The 24842-nt window shown below is 36.4% G+C and overlaps 1 protein-coding gene across 1 annotated transcript; it reads left to right on the forward strand.

The window, feature by feature from the left end:
• Positions 1-672: 672 nt before the first annotated feature.
• On the forward strand, positions 673-23524 carry LOC128217756 (uncharacterized). Its single transcript, XM_052925122.1, has 6 exons — positions 673-1245; positions 17321-17486; positions 17775-17917; positions 19545-19665; positions 22106-22241; positions 22728-23524. Exons 1-6 carry the CDS (start codon positions 1143-1145, stop codon positions 22911-22913), a joined length of 855 nt encoding a protein of 284 aa, XP_052781082.1. The 5' UTR covers positions 673-1142; the 3' UTR covers positions 22914-23524.
• Positions 23525-24842: the final 1318 nt, after the last annotated feature.

Here is a 24842-nt window from a genome sequence, read left to right on the forward strand (position 1 = left end):
AAACTTTAAAGTGATACTCTCATCGAAAATCAATAAGCACACATGTATAATAAGCATAAATTTTGAGTATTATACCTTAATCTACTAACAAAATAATGTATTTATGGAAAAAAATCATAACTGATAACAAGATTGTAACCGGGTATTTAATAGCTAAAAACGCAAACATATTAAATGATTGGTGAATGCAAAAGGATTTAATGTGATCTTCTACTGGTATAGTCTCATACGGTAGAAATACTGTATTTTATGCACATTTCTTTCAAATTGAACTCGATATCCTTCATAAGAACCATTGTTTTCAACATTTATTCATCCTTTTTGGAATATTAAAACATAAGTATTAATTGTATGTGGGAGTAAGAGTGCGTCTTTAAGAACTTTTGGGGGCCGGAAACGAAATTCATTTAAAACGGCCGGGCGTACTGGAGTACGCCTAGATACGCCCCTGTTTCTAGCAATATAGATTTGTGTGTGATTCAAATATGATTGGACGTTATTTGTGATTAATATCAAATCGTATTCATTTCTCAATGTCAGTTGCTTCTCTACATTTGGAATATTAATGGAAAACACGTCGCCAAGAATTTTGTTGTTTACCATATCTGATTTACATGCGATGGAAATTAATTAACGTCATACCGTAAGGCTCACGCTGACGTTTGATATGTGAGTTTGAAGTAGGACGCTTGTCTAAAGTGTTTAAAATCCGACAATACATAAACTAACATTTAAACCACTTGACAGCCCGCCTTATGCCTTTTAATATTATCTTCAAAAGATCTACCATTATGAAAACGAGAAATAAACCTTGCCGTGGATCATTACGCGCAATCAAGCAGTGGAATTAGTTTTCATTTACAGCGTGAACCTGTGATTGGTTGGACGGATGGTTACAGCTCACGCGAAAAAAAGGAACGAGCACTACCATTAGCACACTTGCGCGTGCACGGTAGCAGACGATAGTTTTTGAAAGGCAGACGAAATATTCTAGGAGACTGAGTGGATCATTTCTATCAATGAGTTGGATTAAATAAACAGCCATGCTGCTATAAACATTAAGACAGCAACTTCATATCAAAGTTTGTTTTAAAAAGAGCCCTGGAAATAATGTGGATATACATGTCTTAAAGTATAGGAACATGACATCTGAAGGACGGTACAGATATATTTTAAATGTGGATAATAATGTTTCGTTGAGGTCTATATTAACAATTTGTCGACTCAGTGTCGTAATATATGTCGGTAAGTAGACGATTATCACTTTATTCAATCGCTATTTAACCAAGTTAAAAGGGCGCTCATATCGTACTAATGAGAAGTTAATGGAAATATTTGTATTACTGGGATGCAATTCTGATGTTATCTTATGCAGTCAATTTCAATTTATAGAAATGGAAAAAAGAGAGAACTTTTTCATCTGTTCCCCTGGTATTTCGTATGTCTTTTTCTTTATCTAAGTTAAGTTTGAATGGGAATTGATAAAGCGCTAAACGAAACTTAAATGTTGTGTAAATAAAATAAAAGATAAATGGATAATAAAATTGAGAAAATAAAAGGTTTCTTTCACTATAAAGAGAAACCTTGATTATAAATGGCGTATAATAAGTTCATGTTGTGTGGGCACACGGGGCTATTATTCATTTTCTATTGATACTTTGGTAAATAAACGAAGAAACAAGATTACGAAGCACTTGGAAAAATTTGAACTGTGTTGCTAAATATTGTTCAAATGCTTAAACATTTGATTTCGTTGTTCACTTAGAGACGCCAACTCATTATGGGTCAATATCAAGAGGGAATAAATCACTCCAAAAACGCTAAATCAAACATACTTTCGCTGATATTGCATGATTTATCCATTACTTTAATTGATTTTGATACTAAGATAACGATTTCTCTTTTCAGCTTTAAAAACTAAACAATTTTCAAATCTTTATGCGTTTGGGCCCATTCATGTTTTATTGCTTTTTTCAACTTTTAGCTTCATTCTATGTAAACATTTTCAAACAGTTTCGTGTTGCCGTAAGATAAATGTTCATACATTCCTTAGTTTAAGAGAGGTATTAATTTAAAGTAGCTTAAGTTCATAGCTTATTAAGCCAGACTGAAACCATCTCCCAGGCACCGCGCATAAGACACCCCCACCCCTCCCCCTTGTCATGAAGAAAAATCTGCACCGCCCTCATTGTTGGCTTTTATTTCATTCAAGTACGACGTTGTTTATTACTGTGTCTACCCTAATGAGTAATGACGTTTAGAAAATTTGGGTTATTCGTAAAATCGTTGTTTTGGTCTTAAAGCTGCACTCTCACAGATGGAATACTTAAACAACTTCATTTTTTGTGGTGAAATGAGCCAATATTTAAGTAAATGGCAGTAAACAAGTGATATAAGACTGCCGACAAAATAACAGATCGCAGTTTATCATATTTAGGTTCGAAAACGGATGTTTTATACCGAAAAACTCATTATCTTTAAAGCATTACTAACGCTTTTAGCCAATAAACTTCAATTTTCGAACGTAAATATTAAAAAAAAAATCGAACTCATATTATGTCACCAGTATTATATCAACGGTTTCCAGATACTTACGCCAAAATTGGGTCAATCCAGGACAAAAAAAATGTCAAAATTGTCAGTCTGTGAGAGTGCAGCTTTAACTGTGACGTAGATACAATGTTGAAATTGTATGTGTGCTAGACTGTAAAAAGGACGTCGCATGAAGCATTGAAATTCAAATACCTGCTGAAAAGGGTTTTAGTTTAGCTTGATTTATAACTTGAAAAACCTACACGGTCATTAACATGTCATACCAATCTGTCTTCTAAGAATAATTTGCATACATAACAATACTAAATATTTTCTGTTGAAATGATTTCGTAGAAAACTTTAAAAGTTTTTAATTCTGGGGTAATCAATTTTAAGACAGAACCGAGCAGAACAGAATAGAACATAACATTTATTGTTAACTTGAGCATGTATAGTTCGTCTTTATTACAAGTATAGCAAAATTACATAACATGGCAATATTACCGAGTATGCAATACACATAACAAACAAAACAAAATCATTGGAATTTTGAGTCAGAATAACCGAGCATTTAATTAGCTATATAATGAACGTTTGTCAAGAGAAAATGCATCTTATATATATACTTAGTTGAGTGCAATAAAACACGGTACATGTTTAATATGCATGGTTTATACCAATAATTTGACAAACTGTGTCCCGTGATACACAATAAATTAATGATGTTAATTCTTATTTTTTAATAAAATAATTCATTAGTAATTTAATGGTATGTTACATGCTATAGAAGCACATAGTGTCGACTAGTAATGTATAGATTAATTTCACGTAGGCTAACAAACGAAATAGAGTGGAAGCTGATTAAATGCGTAGTAGGCGATGAATTATAAGCAGTTTTGTTTCTTACTTCTAATGTTATTTGTCAATACATTTTATAAGACAGGACTTAGTGCCCACGCCATCTTAATTTAAGAGGAATTAAACAATAATTCCAACTATCTGGCAGGGGAACGGGTATAGGGACAGCCCACGTACAGGCGAGGAATGACTATCGGTTGATCAGGGGGACCCCTAGAACATTATCACTTGACCTTATCTCTCTGACTTGTCGTAAAACAATACCGCAGTGGGATCGATTAACCTAATGAACTCATCTGGCACACCGATCGAACATATTAATTTGTGAAATCACTTGTGTAAGACGATATATGGACGGGGGCCAAGCCAAGCACTGACGGGTTCGCGTGTCTCACTCTGACGTGGGGTGCCTCCCCTGCAGAATAACATAATTATTCTCAAAGTGGTTCACTTAATGATGCGCTTAATTAACACATACTTGTATTTTACGTCTTTTATGAGAAAAGGATTGTTGCAAAGTATGTCACGTAGTATTCATCTAAATCTGTAAACAAACATCTATTATACATGAATGAAACTATAGTTTGGGCCATTAACAAGTCTAGGCCAATTTTTTTATAGTTTGGTTAGGGTTGCATCTTTTTCAAAAACAGGTGGGGTAGGTAGGCTTTTCATTTTTTATGTTCTATTTTTATTAGTCTTTATTCTAGAACTTTATTGTCATCACTGGAGAATGGTATAAAAGTAATGTTCTGTATAAAGTTTCAAAGGTTTTAAAATACATATAAGAACACACACACTAAAAAGTTTATTTTTCTATTTTTTACAAACTGACTAAAAAAACTGCAGGGTCGGCACCTTTTTCATAGATAAGATCTGGTTAAACGAACCAAATGTATTTTTAGGCACTATCATTTATGAATGAAGCTATAGATTTAGCCCGTTACAAGACTAGCCTACAATTTATTTATGTCCAACTACATAATCATACATGTGAGTGGAGGTGATCATGGCATAATATGATATAAAGAAAATTTAAACTTATGATCCCGGCTGTCTGGGTCAGATGTTATAGCATATATAGTATTTGATTTTCAAAATACAGAAAATCAACTTAATAAGCTTGTTAGTCAGTTATAGCAAAACTATTTATTAAAAAAACTAGATGAGTTTTAGGCTACATTGCCAGGTGGGTTTCTAAACGTTTGAAAAACAACCGAGATATGGTTAATATATTTACGGATATAAGGGGAATGTAGGAAACCCATTTTGCAACACTGTATACAGCCTCCTATTAATCTTGCTATATTTTGTCGAATTTGATGGTCAAGTTTTGTATATATCGTTGCAATATTCGTTCAAATAAAAAGCTCAATTAGTACTCTGTTGCAGCCTAACATAAATATGTTGCTTTTCCCGCCACTGGATATTCGTAATTATTCATATGGTGTTGAAAAAAATGACCGCATTTGTCAGCGCTGATGACAAGGCCTGTTCTGTCAAGACAGACAGCTTGAGCTGTCGGCGTAGTTGTAATTGTTTAATAAATGTTTATTTATGACGTGAGATATAACCCTTCAAGGTCTGTTTTATTTCACACCATCTGTACAATGTTGGCACGCCATAAAACAATTAAAATGAAACTCTTTAAAATCAATACGTAAAATTGTATAACAAACATAAATGTTGAGTGATAAACCTCTAACTATTTACTAAATTATGCATTTATGGAAAATATAATACTGATAACAAGATTGTAACCGTGTAATTAATAGATAAAACGCACCCTTAGTCGACTCATTAAGACTGGTGGGTATTATAAGGTTTAAAGTGATCAACTATAGTCTCATAAGGTAGAAATACAGTTTTTCTTTCACCTTTCTTTCAAATTAAACACGGTATCTTTCATAATAACCACTGGTAAATTAAAACAATTGAATTAGTTGTGGTGCTTTTTTTTGGGGAGTAAGAGTGCATCTTTAAAGGTATTCAGATGTCAGGACTTCCGTGCATAAGACAGGCGTCGTCATTTAGCAAAGACCATAGAAACGACACTGTCTAAGACATTCGGAACTCCTCGGCCATTTTTTAAAAAACAACCTCGGATGTATATGGACGGTTTACATACTTAAAAAGTGGTACGTTTAAGTCCGCTGCAAATAGATCGCGTAGTAGCAATGAATACAACTCTTAAACACTACATTTAATTAATGCTTTTATTCAAAAAAATACGGACTACTTCAACAGATGTACCGGCATACATCCGAGGTTGTTTTTTGAAAAAATGGCCGAGGAGCTCCGAATGTGTCTAAGAACCAATATCAATTTGGTGTATCATTGCCCCACACCCTCCTTAAAGAACTTGCTAGATATTAGAGAGACTAAACTGCAAGGCAACTGTGTTAAAACAAACACCAAAACAAATTGTGTCGATTCTATCTGACTATAATACGGATGTTAGAGACCAAACTTCAGGACAGTTCTGTGTTAAAACAAACACCAAAACAAATTGTGTCGATTCTATTCATCTATAATACTTGTTGCGCATTGTGCTAGGTTTCCACAATATTGGACGTTCGGGGAAACTATTTATCATTTACTCTGTCTGCCACGAGTCAGACAATACAAAAAATAATTATGTTGACGGCTATCTGTATGAAGTTGTTGCTATTTGGCCGTAGGCTCAGACTGTTCAGTCAGGATTTGTTTAAAATCGTGTATTTTTTAAAGCTTTCAGTAAAACCAGTAAATTCTAGTCAGGCGACACATTGAACGTATTTAGCGTAACGACCTGGTTTTATTAATAATTAAATGCATTCGAAATCCCGGTTAAACATAGATTTTCCATCCGGTGGGAAATATAAGGCTGTTTTAAAATGTACATTTGAAAATACAATATGAGGGAAACCTAAATTGAATTTTCATGTTCCTGTACCATTATGCAAACACTGTATCTCAAACATGGGAGTATCATCGATCGAACGATTAAATTTCTATAAAATCCTACAGACTGTCAGATTTCCTGGCAAAATAGTGTTCGAATGGAATGATACGTTGCTGTTTTTTAATTGAGTTTAAAGGGTACACAGGAGGACAACTAAATTGAAATATTCTTTCAAAATAACTTATTTTTAAATTCATTTTTACACTGCGATATTTAGCTAAAAGTACAAGAAAAGACGCACTTTGTTTCAGTCCTGAACTAAAGCAAATAAAGATAAAAAAGGGAGCAAAAATGGCTTTTTTCACTCTTAATTTTATTTTCTATTAGAAACTGAAATAAATGCATTTAAAGCTGCACTCTCACATATTGTCAGTTTTGACAGTTATATTTTTCTGATTGCAGAATCGTCTGATTTGGGCATCAATGTTTTTTAATTCAGTCATAATAGATAACTCACAATAGAACATATCTCAATTGCTTGGTTAACCGCCGAAATTTCATTTTTTCTTAAAGCGTTAGACACGCCTTTAGCCGTGTATTAAACGTCAATTTTCGAACGTAAATATAATAAACTGCGATCTGTAATATCTTTGGTTTCAGACAGTTACGTAAAAAATGGCTCATTCAAAGAAGACAAAAACAAACAAAAAAACAAACGATCAATCTGTGCAGCTTTAAATAGGTATATGTTTTGACTTGCGGTCATCTGTTGGACAGGCATTTGGCTTTTTCATCCTTGGGTTTGACATGATTGTGTTGGGACAAAGGGCTGGTATAAATGGCTGGATGATCATATGTACAGATAACCTTTCAGGATCGGCATATGGCCCCTATTAGTGTAAAGCACCGAAAAGTTATCAGATTCTGACATTAAAAGCACATTATCATCAGCAAACAACAGCCATATATCATAATTTTGCATCCAGACTGTTTTCGGCCAGACGCAACATAAGTGTCCACTCCAAGAATCGAAACAACACGAGTGTCCACTCCAAAATGTCTACTCCAATGGTCAATTTGGCGGCTATTCGTCTTCGTATTTTCGACGCCAGTTTTGTTATGACCATTCAGCCCACACAAAGCGAAACTGTGTTGGTTTTGAGGGACAAATATATCCAATACAAGATTTTTCTTTCACGTTTTACTTTAAGCAGAAAAATTCTGCACAGATTCAGTACATTTTTTCAATGCCTACATTTATTTCACATGTTCTATCATATTTTTTCATAAAACGAATTTATACTTGGTTATCAATCATACAACTCGGCCTTCTCCGGCAAGCTTCGATTTGTCGAATAATGGCCGAGTTGTTCCGATTATTATTATTGGTTATTACGAACGCGTATTTTTTGATGGGCAAATCTCTATCAATGATACATTAGCGTCCCTAATGTTTATATAACAATTTTTATCCTCTTGATGTTAATAGAGACTAAACTGATAAATTTCTTTAATATCTGTTCTTAATGATCTAAATGAAATCATTACATTTTCATGCGATATGTTATACATTTCCTTCCCCAAGATTTCTGATAATAAATGAATTAACGTCGTTCAAAGTTTCCCATTCACACCAGTGCAATTTAAAATTTTGAATGATCATTTTTGGCAAGGACATAATGAATTCTGCGGTTGGGTTTTCTTTCTTTTTCAATGAATTTAGGTGCACTGTTAATTTAAATGCATACATGTATTTGTAAGGTAACGTGTCTTAATTAATTAAATTGTGTGCGCTTGATGAAGTCGGGTTATTATATGGGTTATAATTAACCTAATGGGCTCATTATGTGCTACGAATAGTCCAAGTAAAGTACTTTCAACTTAAATTTGTCAAACATTACGACACATCACAATGTGCCAAAATAGGCCCTCGTCAACACCTTAACAGTGCGCCTCAATTTTAGTTTAGTCAAGCTATGTCCCTGACCAGTTACGGTCAATTTAATGCTGAAACTCAATAACTGCTCATATTTCCACTAGCGGGTTAAGAGGGGGCACACCCGTCGCGCGCCCCCTCTAAAATCGTCCAAGTTTACTTCTAATTTAAATATGGGAGACAGAAGGACACAAAGCACCATTTCCGACTACACATTGTTAATGCAATTAGTTTATGCAATATATTTTCGGTTCTAAGTAACGCCCCCTCTAACGTCAATTTCTGGACCCGCCCCTGATTTCTATGTGCAGTTATTGAATGCTTGCACAAAGGTGACGATTTCTGTAGTTCCCAAGGATTCTGCTTGCTGATCTTCAATCTGACTGACGAACTACAGCGCGTTGTTTGACTTTTGGGCAATTAGTAAAATGTTGCATCAGGGCAACAAAGCTTACCAACCAAGTTGATAAAAAATCTCCGACTATATCTGCCATTAATTAGCAAGGTTTGCCTTTCTTTTATCATGTTAACTCCGTTGATCAAGTTGATTATCTCCAACTTATAAATCTTCTTTTGAAAATAGGATAAACAAAAAACCTAGTGTTGTTCAACGCACGGCAGGCTTTATAATTAAGCTTGCAAGAAATGCAGAACTTGTGGGACTTTGATTCCAAACTTCTTAGAAATTTGGGATATAAAGCTAACACTGTTTTGTGTTATAGAGATATTATTATACATATATTATAAGCATTATGACTGGGTCGAAAGAAGTAATGTATTTGGTATTCTGCAATTTTCTGCAGTGACACTGGAGCCGTTAGTTAAAGAAGTAATGTGGTCGCTATTCTGCAATTTTCTGCAGTGACACTGCAGCCGTCAGATAAAGAAGTAATGTAGTCGGTATTCTACATTTTTTGCAGTGACACTGCAACCGTCAGATAAAGAAGTAATGTAGTCGGTATTCTACCTTTTTTGCAGTGACACTGCAGCCGTCAGTTAAAGAAGTAATGTAGTCGGTTTTCTTTCTTTTTTTGTAGTGAAACTGCAGCCGTCAGTTAAAGAAGTAATGTAGTCGGTATTCTACCATTTTTGTAGTGAAACTGCAGCCGTCAGTTAAAGAAGTAATGTAGTCGGTATTCTACCTTTTTTGTAGTGAAACTGCAGCCGTCAGATAAAGAAGTAATGTAGTCGGTATTCTACCTTTTTTGTAGTGAAACTGCAGCCGTCAGTTAAAGAAGTAATGTAGTCGGTATTCTACCTTTTTTGTAGTGAAACTGCAGCCGTCAGTTAAAGATGTAATGTAGTCGGTATTCTGCAATTTTGTGCAGTGACACTGCAGCCGTCAGTTAAAGAAGTAATGTAGTCGGTATTCTGCAATTTTGTGCAGTGACACTGCAGCCGTCAGTTAAAGAAGTAATGTAGTCGGTATTCTACAATTTTGTGCAGTGACACTGCAGCCGTCAGTTAAAGAAGTATTGAGTCGGTATTCTACCTTTTTTGTAGTGACACTGCAGCCGTCAGTTAACGAAGTAATGTAGTCGGTATTCTGCAATTTTCTGCAGTGACACTGCAGCCGTCAGTTAAAGAAGTATTGAAGTCGCTATTCTGCAATTTTCTACAGTGACACTGCAGCCGTCAGTTAAAGAAGTAATGTAGTCGGTATTCTGCAATTTTGTGCAGTGACACTGCAGCTGTCAGTTTAAGAAGTAATGTAGTCGGTATTCTGCCTCTGTCCGAGGGGCGTACTGTGGTGGCCATTTAAAGTGACACTCTTATTTAAAATCAACGCATACGAATGTATCACAAACATGGTTTTGAGTAATACATCTTTAACTTCTTATACTAAATATTACATTTATGGAACATATTAATTACTGATAACAATATTATAACCGTGTTTTTTAAAGTTGTTCTATGTCTTTGGCGTTTACCAAGTGCCATTAAACCGGGTTTATGTCTACACTTTTTGCTACTGTGCTTGTTTCTGTAGCTTTTCGCATAAATATTGAAAACGCAAAAATATTAAATGATTGTTGAGTGCTAAAAGATTTACTGTGATCTACTATATAGTCTCTTAAGGTAGAAATACCGTGTTTTCTGCACCTTTCTTTCAAATTTAACTCGGTATCCTTCATAAGAACCATTATTTACGACATTTATTCATCCTTTTGGTATACTAAAACAATCGTATTAATTGTGGTAAATCTAAGCAGGGAGTAAGAGTGCATCTTTAATTAAACCAGTATACCATTGTGTCAGCATTTGGTACCGCCTTACTGCTTTCGTTTAAAATATCTAGAATACAGATTTGTGTATCAAAACTCCTATCTTTGGCTTGACTAGCACAGTAATGGCGTTTTTACCAAGGCCAAGGTCAATATAATGCGTTTTTCTACTTTGTATGGTTCAGCAAAAGCATTTGTACAATTAATGGGATAAGGAACTACAAGTAGACACATTGCCTTAGGAAGTTGTGGCAAATATTTTACGTATGCCGATATATGTCCAAAGAGTTTAACGAATATTGTCTTTAATTCGATTTCAGTCGAGTGTCGTAACTGAGTGTATGCGACACACTTGGCAGTAAGTCGATCTCACGTCAAGGTCAAATTATGTTTGAAATAATTGGTTATTCAGAGATTACATCTAACATAGTAAAAGAAAAATATTTCGCATTATCTCAGAGTTTTGATATTGCACCGAACAAAATGTCACGACCAGACCTGTGGCAGTGGCTTCACATTAACTTGATTGTTAATTAAAGCTGCACTCTCACAGATTAAACATTTTGACAACTTTTGTTTCAACACCCATGGCGGGTGGGCGGCGGGCGTTCGGGCGGGCGGGCGGCTCCACAATGTTGTCCGCTCTCTAACTTGAACATTTCTCATCCAATTTCCACCAAACTTCATGAAAGTGTTTGTTGGTGAAATATCTAGGTCAAGTTCGATAACCAGCCAAATCGCTTTAGGCACTCCAGAGTTATGGCCCCCTGAATTTGTCAAAATTGGCCATTTTAGCTTTGTCCGCTCTCTAACTTGATCATTTCTCATCCAATTTCCACCAAACGTCATGAAAGTGTTTGTTGGTGAAATATCTCGGTCAAGTTCAATAACCAGCCAAATCGCTTTAGGCACTCCAGAGTTATGGCCCCCTGAATTTGTCAAAATTGTCCATTTTAGCTTTGTCCGCTCTCTAACTTGAACATTTCTCATCCAATTTCCACCAAACTTCATGAAAGTGTTTGTTGGTGAAATATCTAGGTCAAGTTCGATAACCAGCCTAATCGCTTTAGGCACTCCAGAGTTATGGCCCCCCGAATTTATCAAAATTGGCCATTTTAGCTTTGTCTACTCTCAAACTTGAACAGTTTTTATCCGAATTTCACCAAACTTGCTACTATAAATGTTTGTTGGTATATATTCTTGGCAAAGTTCTATAACCAGACAGGCTCTTCATGATTATGGCCCTTGTTTTGTATTGGAATGAGCCAATTTTGCGTTAATGTCTAGAATCCAGTGATAAAGATTGCCAACAAAAGATCAGACCGCAGTTTTCATATATGCGCTCGAAAATTGATGTTTTATTGCTAAAAGCATTAATAACGCTTTAAGAAAACTGAGTTTTTCGTCAGTTTTCCATACAACTTGAGATTTGTTCTATTTTAAGTGTTCTTATATGTCTCAATCGAAGGCATTGATGCCAAAAACAGCTTACTCTAAGACCAAAATTAAAAGAAAAGTCAAAACTGTCATTGTGTGAGAGTGCATCTTTACCGTCAACTACAATATAACCCCAAAGATAACCTCTTTATTGCGATAGGTTGCCCTGGAACATGTTTTTCTCTCTTGATATAAGCCTTGATTAAAACCAGAAAATGACAAGTCGGTCTCGCCCGTGCCTCCCTGCAGGCGTTCATGTTTGTGGAGATTTTTCTCATGTTTGTTGAGATTTTTCTCAATAAAAATGTAAATGTGGAATCTACAAGAATTATTTCTAATGAACATCTGCTTAATTTCGTCAATCTTTTGCTAGTCAAAAAGTCGAAGTTACAGTCATAGCTTTAGTTATAGTTAGCCTCGGAGTCGAAATTGTGCAAAAATCTTAACCTTCATAACTCAAGTACGAGGTGCAGTCAAAAAGTTCCCGGACTGCCTTTGTATTGTTGTCAGTTTTTGGATTAGAAAAAAAAATGCATCTAACAACAGCAAAAAACTTTATTCTACAGAACTGTACATATATTACTTTTTAATCACACATAAAACAATAAATTTTTACATAGCAAATAAACATAACTCACACTGTACGGATCACTTCGTACGAAAATGACGTACTGTTGACGTTCACTTATGAAATTATGTCAGCGTAAGCGCTTGTATGCAAGTCAATGGATTTCAAAGTATTGACTCACACAATATGCACATCTGTAGCAAGGGTCACAGCTATGTATATAGTAGTTCGCGAGTTAAGCCCCCTTTATTGAAAAAAGAAAACACATATAAATATCAACAAGCTGTTTAATCGAATTTTAAACTTCAAAATCTCTAGTTGATAAAAGTGATGAAATGTATCTGAAACCCGCATGAAGATCCTTTACTTGTTTTGTTGGCACGAGCAATTTGACAGAATTAAAGATAAAAATGATAAACGCTGATGGAAACCGTATGATACTTTGTACACGTACGTAAGTACATTTAAATACAACCTCAGCCACCAGTTTTATGTCTAACCACCAGTGAATGTTTCGTACATAAAGTATGGTTTATACGTTAAAAAGTGTTTCTATGTAACCATGTGTGTCTAGATTCTGGCAATACGTGTTATATGATTGAATTTGGTTGATTGACTGCATATTTTATTGCATATTATCTTTTATGACCACGTAATTGTCGGGCGCAGAAAGAGTCGTTTGAACCACCACCATCGGAGAGACATAAGTGGGTTGTTTAACAAACTCGAGTGCTGTTTACAATCAGTTCGTAGAATTCTTATTAATTTTAATGTCATTATTTCTGATTAGGCGTACAAAATCTGGTTCTCGTACTGTACATAATTCATAAAAAAATAAATGGTTCACATCTACATGAGATCTCCTGATAGCTTTATGGCAAAAACCCATGTTTTCATCAAAGCCATTCAATGAATGCAAAGAAAAATGGTCATCAACAATAAAGGTTGTCATAGACCTTCATATATCTGCGTCTCCAATCTGTGTATGGCCATTTTCCGCCTATTCATGCCGCCATGTCCATCATGCCCCATGTAAGGGTCAGCCAGCGGTCCTCTGTCGGCGGTGAGTGATGGCGGAGAGGGTTCACCCCGGGCCAGCCAACGCCGTAAATCACCGGCTTAGGGACCGCTGTAATGTGATGAGTTTATGTCCACTGACAAATGCGATCTTGTTATTATAGCGTTATGGCATTAATAACTGCTATATATGTCAAATATATGAGACTGGTCTGGTTCATGATGATTTCGCTTTTTTTCATCAAGAAAAAAGCTGATTATTTGTTTGTTCCGCTGTGGAAATGGATTCCGAAGTGAATTTCCCATACAACATTATTCGAGTGACCTTGTTCTTGTGAAAACACCAACATACTGCAGACGGCATGGTTATTAAACTTATTATCTCATTGGCTTGACTTAAAGTGACACTCTTATTCTAAATTAATACAATTCATACACATGTATAACAAACATATATTTTGAGTGAAAACCCTTTAACAAATCACTAAATAATACATTTATGAAAAATTGTAAATACTGATAATAAGATTGTAACCGTGTATTAAATAGCTGAAAACGCAAAAATATTAAATGACTGGTGAGTGCTAAAAGATTTACTGTCAGTGATCTACTTTAGTCTCATAAGGTAGATATATAAAAAAAATTCTGTACCTTTCTTTCAAATTAAACTCGGAAGCCTCATAAGAACCATTGTTTTCGTCATTTATTCATCCTTTTTGGTATATTAAAACATTTGTATTAATTGTGGTATTTTTATTTGGGAGTAAGAGTGCATCTTTAAAATTCAACTGGCAAATAATTGAAGTATATATGGTTTGCTTTTGGATACAAAATACACAACTTATGAGTCGTCAAAGAGAGAGAAGAAGTCGTTGATGATTTTAGACAGGTTTTGTGTTTATTGTCGTGATTTACGGGGAATTTCCAGCTGTTCGTGGATAAATTATTCCCAGATTATCGGACGTTGACGGTGCGGAAAACGGCTTCCAGGTTTCATTAATGAACAGGTTCCTCATAGGCTAGAGGCAACTGTCTTTCCAATCTGACAAAAGTGCACGATCTCACTAACAGATATGGTAAAGTGTATATTAGATATGATTTTAGATTGTTGTCTTTCTAAAGCAAAAAAGCGAATACACAGCACAGTCGAACCCTCTTGGCTCGAACTTCAATGCCAAGGACCGGTAAGAATACATCGATCCTCCGAAAATTCGAGCCAAGCGGGAATGCTTAACTTTAATATAAATTATATATTTTCACTGCAAAATGAGTTCAAATCAAACTTTATTTAAGTGTTTTGATCATGGGAATCACACAGAATTCATCATTGACTGACATCAAAGGCCAAAAATACTATAGAGATCAATCATGTTGTTTGCATTTGTGTTCTGTATTCACTAATCATCAATTATAGAAAAGGGGGATTAAAGATATCCATCACGATTGTTGATCCTATCTGGGACCAATACTCCCCGATCCTATAAAATGTGTTGTTTCTTTCGACCGGGAAGCCAGAAACCTATCCGTTCGCGGACGTTAAACACAGACACGATCTTGTATGGTCTAAGATTAAATACACCAACCCCTTGTGAAGTTCTCGAACTCTCTTTAACATCTGACATCAGAAATATATGTGTCCACCCATCTCTTAATAATCAAAATATATTATAAAGATACCATTGCTATATTCCAAATAATTGCAACAGTTACCATCAATATCAAGCTACAAATTGTCCTGCAACTCCAATTTGCCATTTGATTACCCGTGCAGGGGCTGGTGAAGCAATCAGTTCACGGCTATATCTCCCGCCATGATCTCGTAAACGTCTAATTCCCGGCGCTTCTAACAAAACCCAGTACAATAAAAGTGTAAAACCCGGTACCGGTACCATCCGTTTTAATACTCGACTGTTATGTTAAGTATGATAGAGATTTCACTCTGAGTTAATATGCATACCAAAATGTAAGCAAATAACTATATAACGATGATGTAGGTAACAATAAAACGACCCTGTTCATTTATAAAAATGCAAGATGAGAACGCCCAGAGGGGGTGCTGAAATTAAGACCATGTTTGCCAGATATAAATGTGGGTTATAGCCCTACTTTATCCGTGTGTGCAATAAAATCAAGTGACAGTGTCATTTACAGATGGTAGCTTTGTGCAGGCATTAACGAAAATGTCATTAATTACATAATTATTAGTTAATTCATACAAAGCGGTAAGCATATATTCCAGACACCACACTGGTTTTTCCTGCGGTGATTCTAGATCTTCTATGAATCTGTTTAAAGCTGCACTCTCATAGATTGCACGTTTTGACAGCCTTTTTTATGCTTTGTCTTTGAATGAACCAAGTGTAGAGTTGATTTCTGGAAACCAATGATATAAAACTTCGGATTACATCGCAGTTTCCTTATAATTACGTTCAAAATTTGATATTTTAATATTAAAAGCGTTACTAACGCTTTATGCGAAAAGTGATCTTTTTCGACATGTTCTCAAACAATTGAGATCTGTTCTATTGTGAGTTACCTTATATAATTAAATTGAAGGCATTGATACAAAAATCATCTCATTCTGGGACAATTTTTTTTTGTCAAAACGGTCAATCTGTGAGATTGTAGGATTACAGTGATCATTAAATATCAAAGTTTATTTATAAAACAAATTATAGTATATCCAAATACCCACGATGAAGTAGCTAGGTAGTGCTTGTAGGAATGAATTAGGTATATACCGTCCAACAAAGTCTTGCTCCGGGGGTGATATTCAATATTCAACCTACGTTAATCTGAATGGTCATACATCGTTGATTTCATTCACTCTTTTGGTCAGTAATTAATCATAAGTAATCCGATTAGCTACATCGTTCTTAGATCCAATTAAGGCCAATATTGTATACCAGCCCTTTTCTAACCACATAGATCAAGAATATTTTCGCGCGTCTTCTGAACTAGGTGTGGTTAGTTATTGTGAATTGCTTGACGCAATATGTTTTAATTCAAGAGACGAGCAATTGAAAGTTCTCTTTGAGTTTTCTTGTCATATACACCTCTCTTTATCTTGTGTTATGACATGAATGGCATATTAATTGCCACTCATTGATAAACACGACGACGATGTTACATTTGAAATAAAACACGTCGTAACCTACTTCCTTGTTTATTGAATAAAGAACAAATAATCTAAGGAGTTTAATTGCCACCCGAACATTTATATTTATGTAACAATGTAAGCGTATACACGACAGCGTAATGGAATGAAGAGCGTCTTTTATGTCTGCATTTCACCCAAGATCTCTTTCGGAACTCCTCGGTCATTTTCCACCGAAAACAACCTCGGATGTATATTTTTTGCCGGTGCATCAGTAGAAGGAGTTCGATAAAAAAAAATGATAATAGTATTAATTACATATTTTTTATATAAAATAAGAAGGAATAAATTCGGGACCGGAAAAAAAGTCGACATAACCGGAAAGTCGACTTATCCGACGTCGACATAGCGAGGTTCAACTGTACTAAGTTTGAATTGATTGCGAATGAAGTGTTTAACTGAATAAATAATTCCCAAGAGTTAAGTCATAAAGTTTAACTGCTTAATTGAAATAACTACGCGATCTACCTGCAGCGAAATTAAACGGTAAAGTTTGCTGACACTGTAAACCGTCCATATACATCCGAGGTTGTTTTGGATTGAAAATGGCCGAGGAGTTCCGAATGCCAAGATCTCTCAGATTTGATCCGAGATCGCCAGGCACCAACTAACAGACACTATTTATAGATGTGGTACATGAAATACATCTGACATGTATGGCGCTTTGTATTTAAATCAAACAGTTGTACCTCTCTCTCTGTTTTAGTATGCGCGCTGCCTTCGTGTGTGTGCGAGTGTCCGACCGGGGATCGGGTAGAGCTGCGCGCGCAGGGCTGCTTTCGGGACTACAACCTCCAAAAAGCGTCCGTGGATCGCAGCGACAGGCGTCTCTTCTCCGGAATCGATATAGAAATACTCAGAGCTTACTGCAGGTACGGATGTTAACACGTCTTACTTTCTAACAACATCAACATCAACATAAACAACAACAACAACAACAACAACAACATCAACAACAACAACAGCAATAGCAACAATACATCTGAGAACTTATGCTATACAATTCAGACGTTTCTATTAATTAATATCATATTATTATATAAATTAATCCATATTTTTATAGTAGTGTAACATTGAAAGCAAATTCATAATACGCATACAGAATATACCGGAAAGAATGTTTTAATTTTTCATTGAATATTTACCATCCTCCCTTTTAGCACATACATCGCGTCGTACAACTGCGTGCACGAGTACCTGCGGGAGTGTCCGGACTCGCGCCCCAGAATTCAGGCGGCCCTACTCGCCTATGCGGACGCCCAGGAACTTACAGACCTGTGCCGCACACACAGACTCTATGAACGTAAGCACTGTGTCATGACGTCATATTATTCTGTGCACGCCACGGGACAAAAACATTGGCATGGTGCGCTTAATCATGTATGAAATGTGTACATTCGGAGCTCCTCGGCAATTTTTTTTTTCGAAAACAACCTCGGATGTATATGGACGGTTAACAACGTCAGAAGTCGGTACACTTTAACTACGCCGCAAGTAGATCGCGTAGTTATTTCAATTTGGCAGTCAAACTTAATGACCTAACTCTTGGAAATCTTAATTATATTTGCAATAATACACTTCACTGGCAATCAATTTAAACTTAGATCTTCAAATACAAGCCAAAACACTACAATTAATTAATGATTTAATACAAAAAATTACGAACTACTTCTATTAATGTTCCGACATACACCCGATGCTGTTTTCGATAAAAATGGCCGAGGAGTTCTGAATGATTCATGGTTGTATGATCCATGGGATTACTTTGACCACCTCCGACAAACAGCCTCTGACAAGTGACCAGGCGGACGGAGGCGCCCATTCCGTCATTTCCTTTGCTTTCCTTCTAGACACACATTTTATATTGACTGTATGCAATTCTCTTTCTGAGCAAATAGAGATAAAAATGAGGTTTGAATTAATGTCACTTTGTCGTATATCAAAACAGTTTATGGTGACTTCATTCTTTATATTTTTTCTTGCAATTAAGCATGAACTGTGATTACATTTAATATATCTTGATGCACCGTCATTGTCAACACGTTATGGTTGAAGCAGTTGGTCTGTAAATGAGCGTATCTTACAACCATAAACTGCAGGTGAACATCTTATTTGTTTGCATTTTAATTGCGTCTCTATCCATTTGCGATCATATTTCATGAATTAAAACGAAACAATTATCAGAAGCAACATCATTAATGCCAGTAGTGCACGCATAAAAAAGGTCTGCCATGGGTGCGGTTTTAAATGTTTTAAGTATGCAATATGTATTATACATCTAATTACATTTTAATTTGTTTTTTATTCAAGGATTTGCAACTTGACTAACATGCTATACATATTTATTATCATTTTTGATGCATTCTTTTAAAGAACAAACACATCAAAAACGTGCACGCATGTTTGATGCATTCTTTTAAAGAACAAACACATCAAAAACGTGCACGCATGTTTGATGCATTCTTTTAAAGAACAAACACATCAAAAACGTGCACGCATGTTTGATGCATTCTTTTAAAGAACAAGCACATCAAAAACGTGCACGCATGTTTGATGCATTCTTTTAAAGAACAAACACATCAAAAACGTGCACGCATGTTTGATGCATTCTTTTAAAGAACAAACACATCAAAAACGTGCACGCATGGTAGGATGTAGATATATCAGTAAGTGTATACCACGTGATAAATTGCGTCATAAATGCTCCGTCGGAAGGCAATGAACTTTAAATATATATGACTTTAAAAAAAGATAGTTCTTCGCCATATTAAATGAAACCTGGCGCAGTCCACGCCGTTTAAAGAGCATTTGGTCTTTTACCAGAGTTTAATAAAGAGTTTAGTTTCTTAAAACACTCTGACATCCGTTGAATAACACCATCATCGTTGACTGTAATAGATGGTAACAGCCCTTAGTTTTCGTGATTTCAGTGTACGCTCAACACATGAACTGTTTCACGGACCGGGGTTCCAAGTCCGACTGGTGTTTTGACAAGGAGATCAACAGTTCCGTCCAGTATCTCAACCCCGTGTCTCAGGAGGAACTATGCAGGTGTGTGCGTGTGTGTGTGCGTGTGCGCGTGTGCGTGTGCGTGTGCGCGTGCGCGTGTGCGTGTGCGTGTGCGTGTGCGCGTGTGCGTGTGCGTGTGCGTGTGCGTGTGCGCGTGTGCGTGTGCGTGTGCGTGTGCGTGTGCGCGTGTGCGTGTGCGCGTGTGCGTGTGCGTGTGCGCGTGCGCGTGTGCGTGTGCGTGTGTGTGTGCGTGTGCGCGTGTGCGTGTGCGTGTGCGTGTGCGTGTGCGCGTGCGCGTGTGCGTGTGCGTGCGCGTGTGCGTGTGCGCGTGTGCGTGTGCGTGTGCGTGTGTGCAGTTGAGGGGGATATACATCGAAGTCTTCCTAACGTACAACATTCGGTGTGCTTTTAATGAGAGATTTTAACTTAAAGTTTGCGTCACGATGATAACAACCCGTATTAACAGTCTTTGTGTGTTGTGTTTGTTTGTATGTGTGTGTGTGGGGGGGGGGGGGGTCATTCACAAATAAACAAATTTTAACAATTGTGGCCAAAAGCCGTTGCGCACGGTTCTTTGAACATTAAATACGTCCTGGAATATATGATAAAGCTCTCACAAAATGTGTCCTCTTATTCAATATCTTGATCTATACATTATATCAGAAACTATACTTGTCTTAAATTGTGTCAAGTTGTCGAGAGGCGAGGCTCAGCAACTGTTTAATTAGCATATGTGCACTGACAGGTGAACACTTAAACTGCAATTCTGCAGTTCTTCGTAGTGTTTGATATTCCATTTTTATAACTTCGAACATAATTTGAGCTTTTGAACAAAGGGAAAATTGGTATATTTTTATAACTCATTGCAATAATGTTTGCCTTCCTCGAAAAAAATATAATAACTACTAACCGTTTAAAGTCATAGCTTTAATTAATTCCTTAACTGTGTTGGTTACGAAAGATTCAGTGATTGATGTTTGAAATTAGACTATATAGTTGAAACGAAATGCATCTGCTTGTACAATTTGTCATGTTTAAGTGGTTTTTAAATATTTCGATAGTTGGTTACGAACCATTAAAGGACTAATAACAAAATCTGTTAAATACAACAAGCTAGGTTGTGCTTTTCCCACAAAGAATAAAATATCTCAAACTAATTGTTGAAAATTGAAATAACTCGTGTGGAAAAAAAACAAGGTTTTATTTCTGTTTTCTATGTTTGGTATTTTAAATATTAGTTAATGACAATAATTGTATCTGACAGTTGTCATACATTGAAGTTGGGCTTACAAAAGAATGGTTTGTAGCAAGGTTTGTTAAAATACATTCACTCTTAAATGCGCGAAAAGGTTGTCTGGGCAAAACGCTCATAAGTTACTTAGCATTGATCATAAAGCACTCTTTTAGGCGCCATCCGTCTCAGGCTAACCCAGCAAACACATAACGTTGTGACTATGTTGTGTCAACGTTTTAGCAACTTTAACTTTTAACGTTGTTTGAACGTTATGTGGAGGTTTTCTTAACGTTGAGACAACGTTATTTTGGCAACCCAAACACAACTTTCATACAACGTTGTTACGAGCAGGTGATTGTTGGGTAAACAAAACTAATCTTATTATTGTTTATATATTAAATGCAATAGTAACAATATAAGCATCACATAGCGGATAATGTATTCACGTTTTGCAAGTTCTTTTACTGTTATATTGCTGGTTGGGTGGATGATTTAAGTTTATTGTACTCAAACTCGCGCAAGACTCACATGTTCTACACACTCGACCAATAAAAAAAGTTCATGATTCAGAACACTAAATCATTATAAAATAATAATAATAAATGTTAAATTATATTTGATTAAGATTAGAAATCAGGACTATGTACACACATTGATTGATTTTTCTTAATTCGATATTGCGTTTTACAAAAGGACCAATACAATTTCATTTTAAAACTTGCAAATCATGATAAGATTCTTGCTTTGAAATATTTATTCCATGACTCATAATTTGAATGATAATTAGTGGAAAATAGTAGCAAATAAATTGAGGCACTAACGTTGTCACAACGTTGTGTCAACGTTTTACAATAACATTCTCAAGATACAACCTTCAGACAACCTTAAACTAACGTTATTTTTTGCTGGAAAGCTGGTAACTGCATTAATTTGGAAAACATAGAGAAACCACTTAACATACCCTACCAATTTTATAAGACATTCTACATTATGGCGCACGTATGCGACCGAACAATATCATGATGAAGCAGTGTGGGAATGTTTTATTTGAAAGTCATATGGCCTTGACCTTACAGCCCGATTATTGTATACAGTCATGAACTGATAACATTTGGATTTATATACAAGCATTGTTTAAACACTTGAGATTTTTTCCTATAATGAATGTAGATATACTTTCGATATTGTGATTGTATGGATAAAATGCAGCAATGACTCGCACTCACGCTGACCTTGACCTCTTTACAGCCGGATGATTGCCGTGACGCGGTGTATCGAGAATAACATCCGTCAGGGGTGCGGGGAGCAGGCGGCAGAGATCGTCCACCTTCTCGTTAAGCCCGTCGTCCGCGGCAGCGGAAATTGCAACTACCCTATCTATGAGGTTGGTATATACCGTTTAGGGTAGAGCTAGTTTCCAAATGTCAGCGGAAATACTAATATAATGCTTGTCTATGAATTTTTCCAGGAATTTGATATAAACATTGTCAACGGGAACTCAGACTGTGTATTTAACCAGTTTATAAAATACAACTACATTTTCTGCCAATGAAATTGCAGATAGATAATCATTATTTTAAGTATTAGGCTTAATCAGTAAGTATCCAATTTCGCGGGTGTTTAAAAGACCACCTACTGCCACTCATCCATACACACCCCGAGGCTGAAATTTTGCTTTGTATTCTAAGTAAGTTAGATGACCTAAAGAAGTTCATATTGCAATGATTATGAAGGGGTCGTTCGCTACGCTCACACCGCCCATTCTTACTCATAAAGATTTTACTTCATGGCATCTAACTATTACAGTCTTTAAATAATTGATGATTTAGAGAATGAATTGTTTATGAGATCATATTACATTATTTTCTAGCCAACGCAGCATCCAACCAGGCGACCTGTTCCCAGGGTTACCAAGCAACCGCCGGATCACGTGACGTCATCGTCGTCAAGGCAACAGCCGAACTCTGCTACGTCATCTTACTACAACAGACTTACCATTTTACTTCCCATAATCTTAACAGTTTTACGGCAAATATATACGTTAATGCCTTCTTGACCCAATACAAGATGTGTTTAGTTCCTCTATCATAATCATATTGATTTGCGTGATGTTCGAATTTGGCGCAATTCGAATTTGGTGCCCATCTGTTCATTAGGCTACATTTACATGTATACACCAAAACTTTCAGTAAAGTGCAATGACTTTGTAACTGCATATCAAAAATGCAGCGTACGATGGTGTAGCTCAGTACTTTAAACTATTTATTCTAGAATCTTCTGTGTTAGTATGTCTCAGCTTTGTTTGCGAGGTGTTCTTTTTCTGTACGCATGAGAAGCCAGAATCATACATTAAACATGTCCTTTTAATGGTAATATTTCGATGATTTTATTACCAAAAACGATTGTGTATCGCTCAAAATACTTTTGAACATTTAAAAGATACTATCATTCTCAATTTAGCCCTGCCTTTTTATTGCTTTTACAATGTAGCTGTAATAAAATTGCTTATTAAGCAGAATAAGGGAGCATGTATCATTGTTTAATATGCAAGCTTATGACAAGCCTTTGTTGCCTTAAAATATGAGCAAAATATCAAACAATGTTGACATTGTTATGCATAAGTGATTTATGTAATTATAATTAATTATGAAATAAAATGTTAAGAACAGGAAATAGTCGTTTTTTCCCGCTGCCTGCATGGGTAGAACACTCGTTACTCTGTCCGCACTATTTTCCATGGTGTGGACTTGACACAATGGCAGTAAATAGGATGAACAAGGCAGTTTGACACAACATAACAAATAGGAGTCAATAAAAAAGCTGTGCACGTCACCTTCATGGGAAGATTAATTATTTCATGGGTAAAACGTTCGAGCGAAGTTTCATAAACATCGTGTTAGGAAATATCGAGGGTAAACGAAAAGAAAGACTCAAACGCTGACCCCAAAAATATTACCTCGACCCTTAACAATAAGGTTCAAACAGGAGTTCAACATTGAAATGAAAAGTGGCCAATTGTGAACTTGACCCAAACCAATGAGGTTCCAGCTGGACTTCCATAGATAACACCGATGAGATCACGTGGTCAAGGTTCCATTAACATATCTTAAAGGGTGAAGGAGATATGGAGCGGTAACAAAATAAAAGGCTGTAATCAAAGACTTAGTTGTGTGACCTTCACCTGTTTTTCCAGTACGTCATCTGCATGATGAGCAGATGAAATGCAAAGTTCAACCCTTAACCTATTAGTTTTATTTAGTCAAATTTGACCTCAACATTACGTTTGTATATACAAATTTATTTTAGCTCCATTGTGACAAAAGCTGATTTGCTTATAGACTATCTCTCCGAGTCCGTTTCCTGGACTGAAACCAGTCCTGTGTCCTTTTTGAGAGGCCATAAGAAGGTTAACATAGTAGGGATCAAACCTACATCTTGGGTGAGAGGTGGACACCCATTACACTAGACCAGTCTCACCCTAGTGGGGATCGAACCCACAACCTCTTGGGTGAGAGGTGGACACCTACAACACTAGACCAGTCTCACCCTAGTGGGGATCGAACCCACAACCTCTTGGGTGAGAGGTGGACACCTACAACACTAGACCAGTCTCACCCTAGTAGGGATCGAACCCACAACCTCTTGGGTGAGAGGTGGACACCTACAACGCCAGACCACCCTCACCCTAGTGGGGATCGAACCCACAACCTCTTGGGTGAGAGGTGGACACCTACAACGCCAGACCAGGCTCACCCTAGTGGAGATCGAACCCACAAGCTCTTGGGTGAGAGGTGGACACCTACAACACTAGACCACCCTCACCCTAATGGGGATCGAACCCACAACCTCTTGGTAAGATGTCGGATGTTTCATAAATATCCTTTACAGGTGTAGGTGTGTACACCTAATGCCAGGCTTAAAACCGTTAACTTGTCCATTGGGATTCTAACACTGACAATTTTCATTGAAGGCATTGTAACAGATG

Source organism: Mya arenaria, chromosome 14, assembly GCF_026914265.1.
Source record: "Mya arenaria isolate MELC-2E11 chromosome 14, ASM2691426v1".
In the NCBI taxonomy this organism is placed as follows: Eukaryota; Metazoa; Mollusca; class Bivalvia; order Myida; family Myidae; genus Mya; species Mya arenaria.

Excerpts from the sequence above, each read along its gene's own strand:
- LOC128217756 (XM_052925122.1), top strand. The coding sequence starts at position 1,143 with ATGACATCTGAAGGACGGTACAGATATATTTTAAATGTGGATAATAAT. Across the intron at positions 1,246-17,320 it reads CAGTGTCGTAATATATGTCG|TATGCGCGCTGCCTTCGTGT; the intron begins GTAAGTAGACGA and ends TCTCTGTTTTAG. Across the intron at positions 22,242-22,727 it reads GCAACTACCCTATCTATGAG|CCAACGCAGCATCCAACCAG; the intron begins GTTGGTATATAC and ends ATTATTTTCTAG.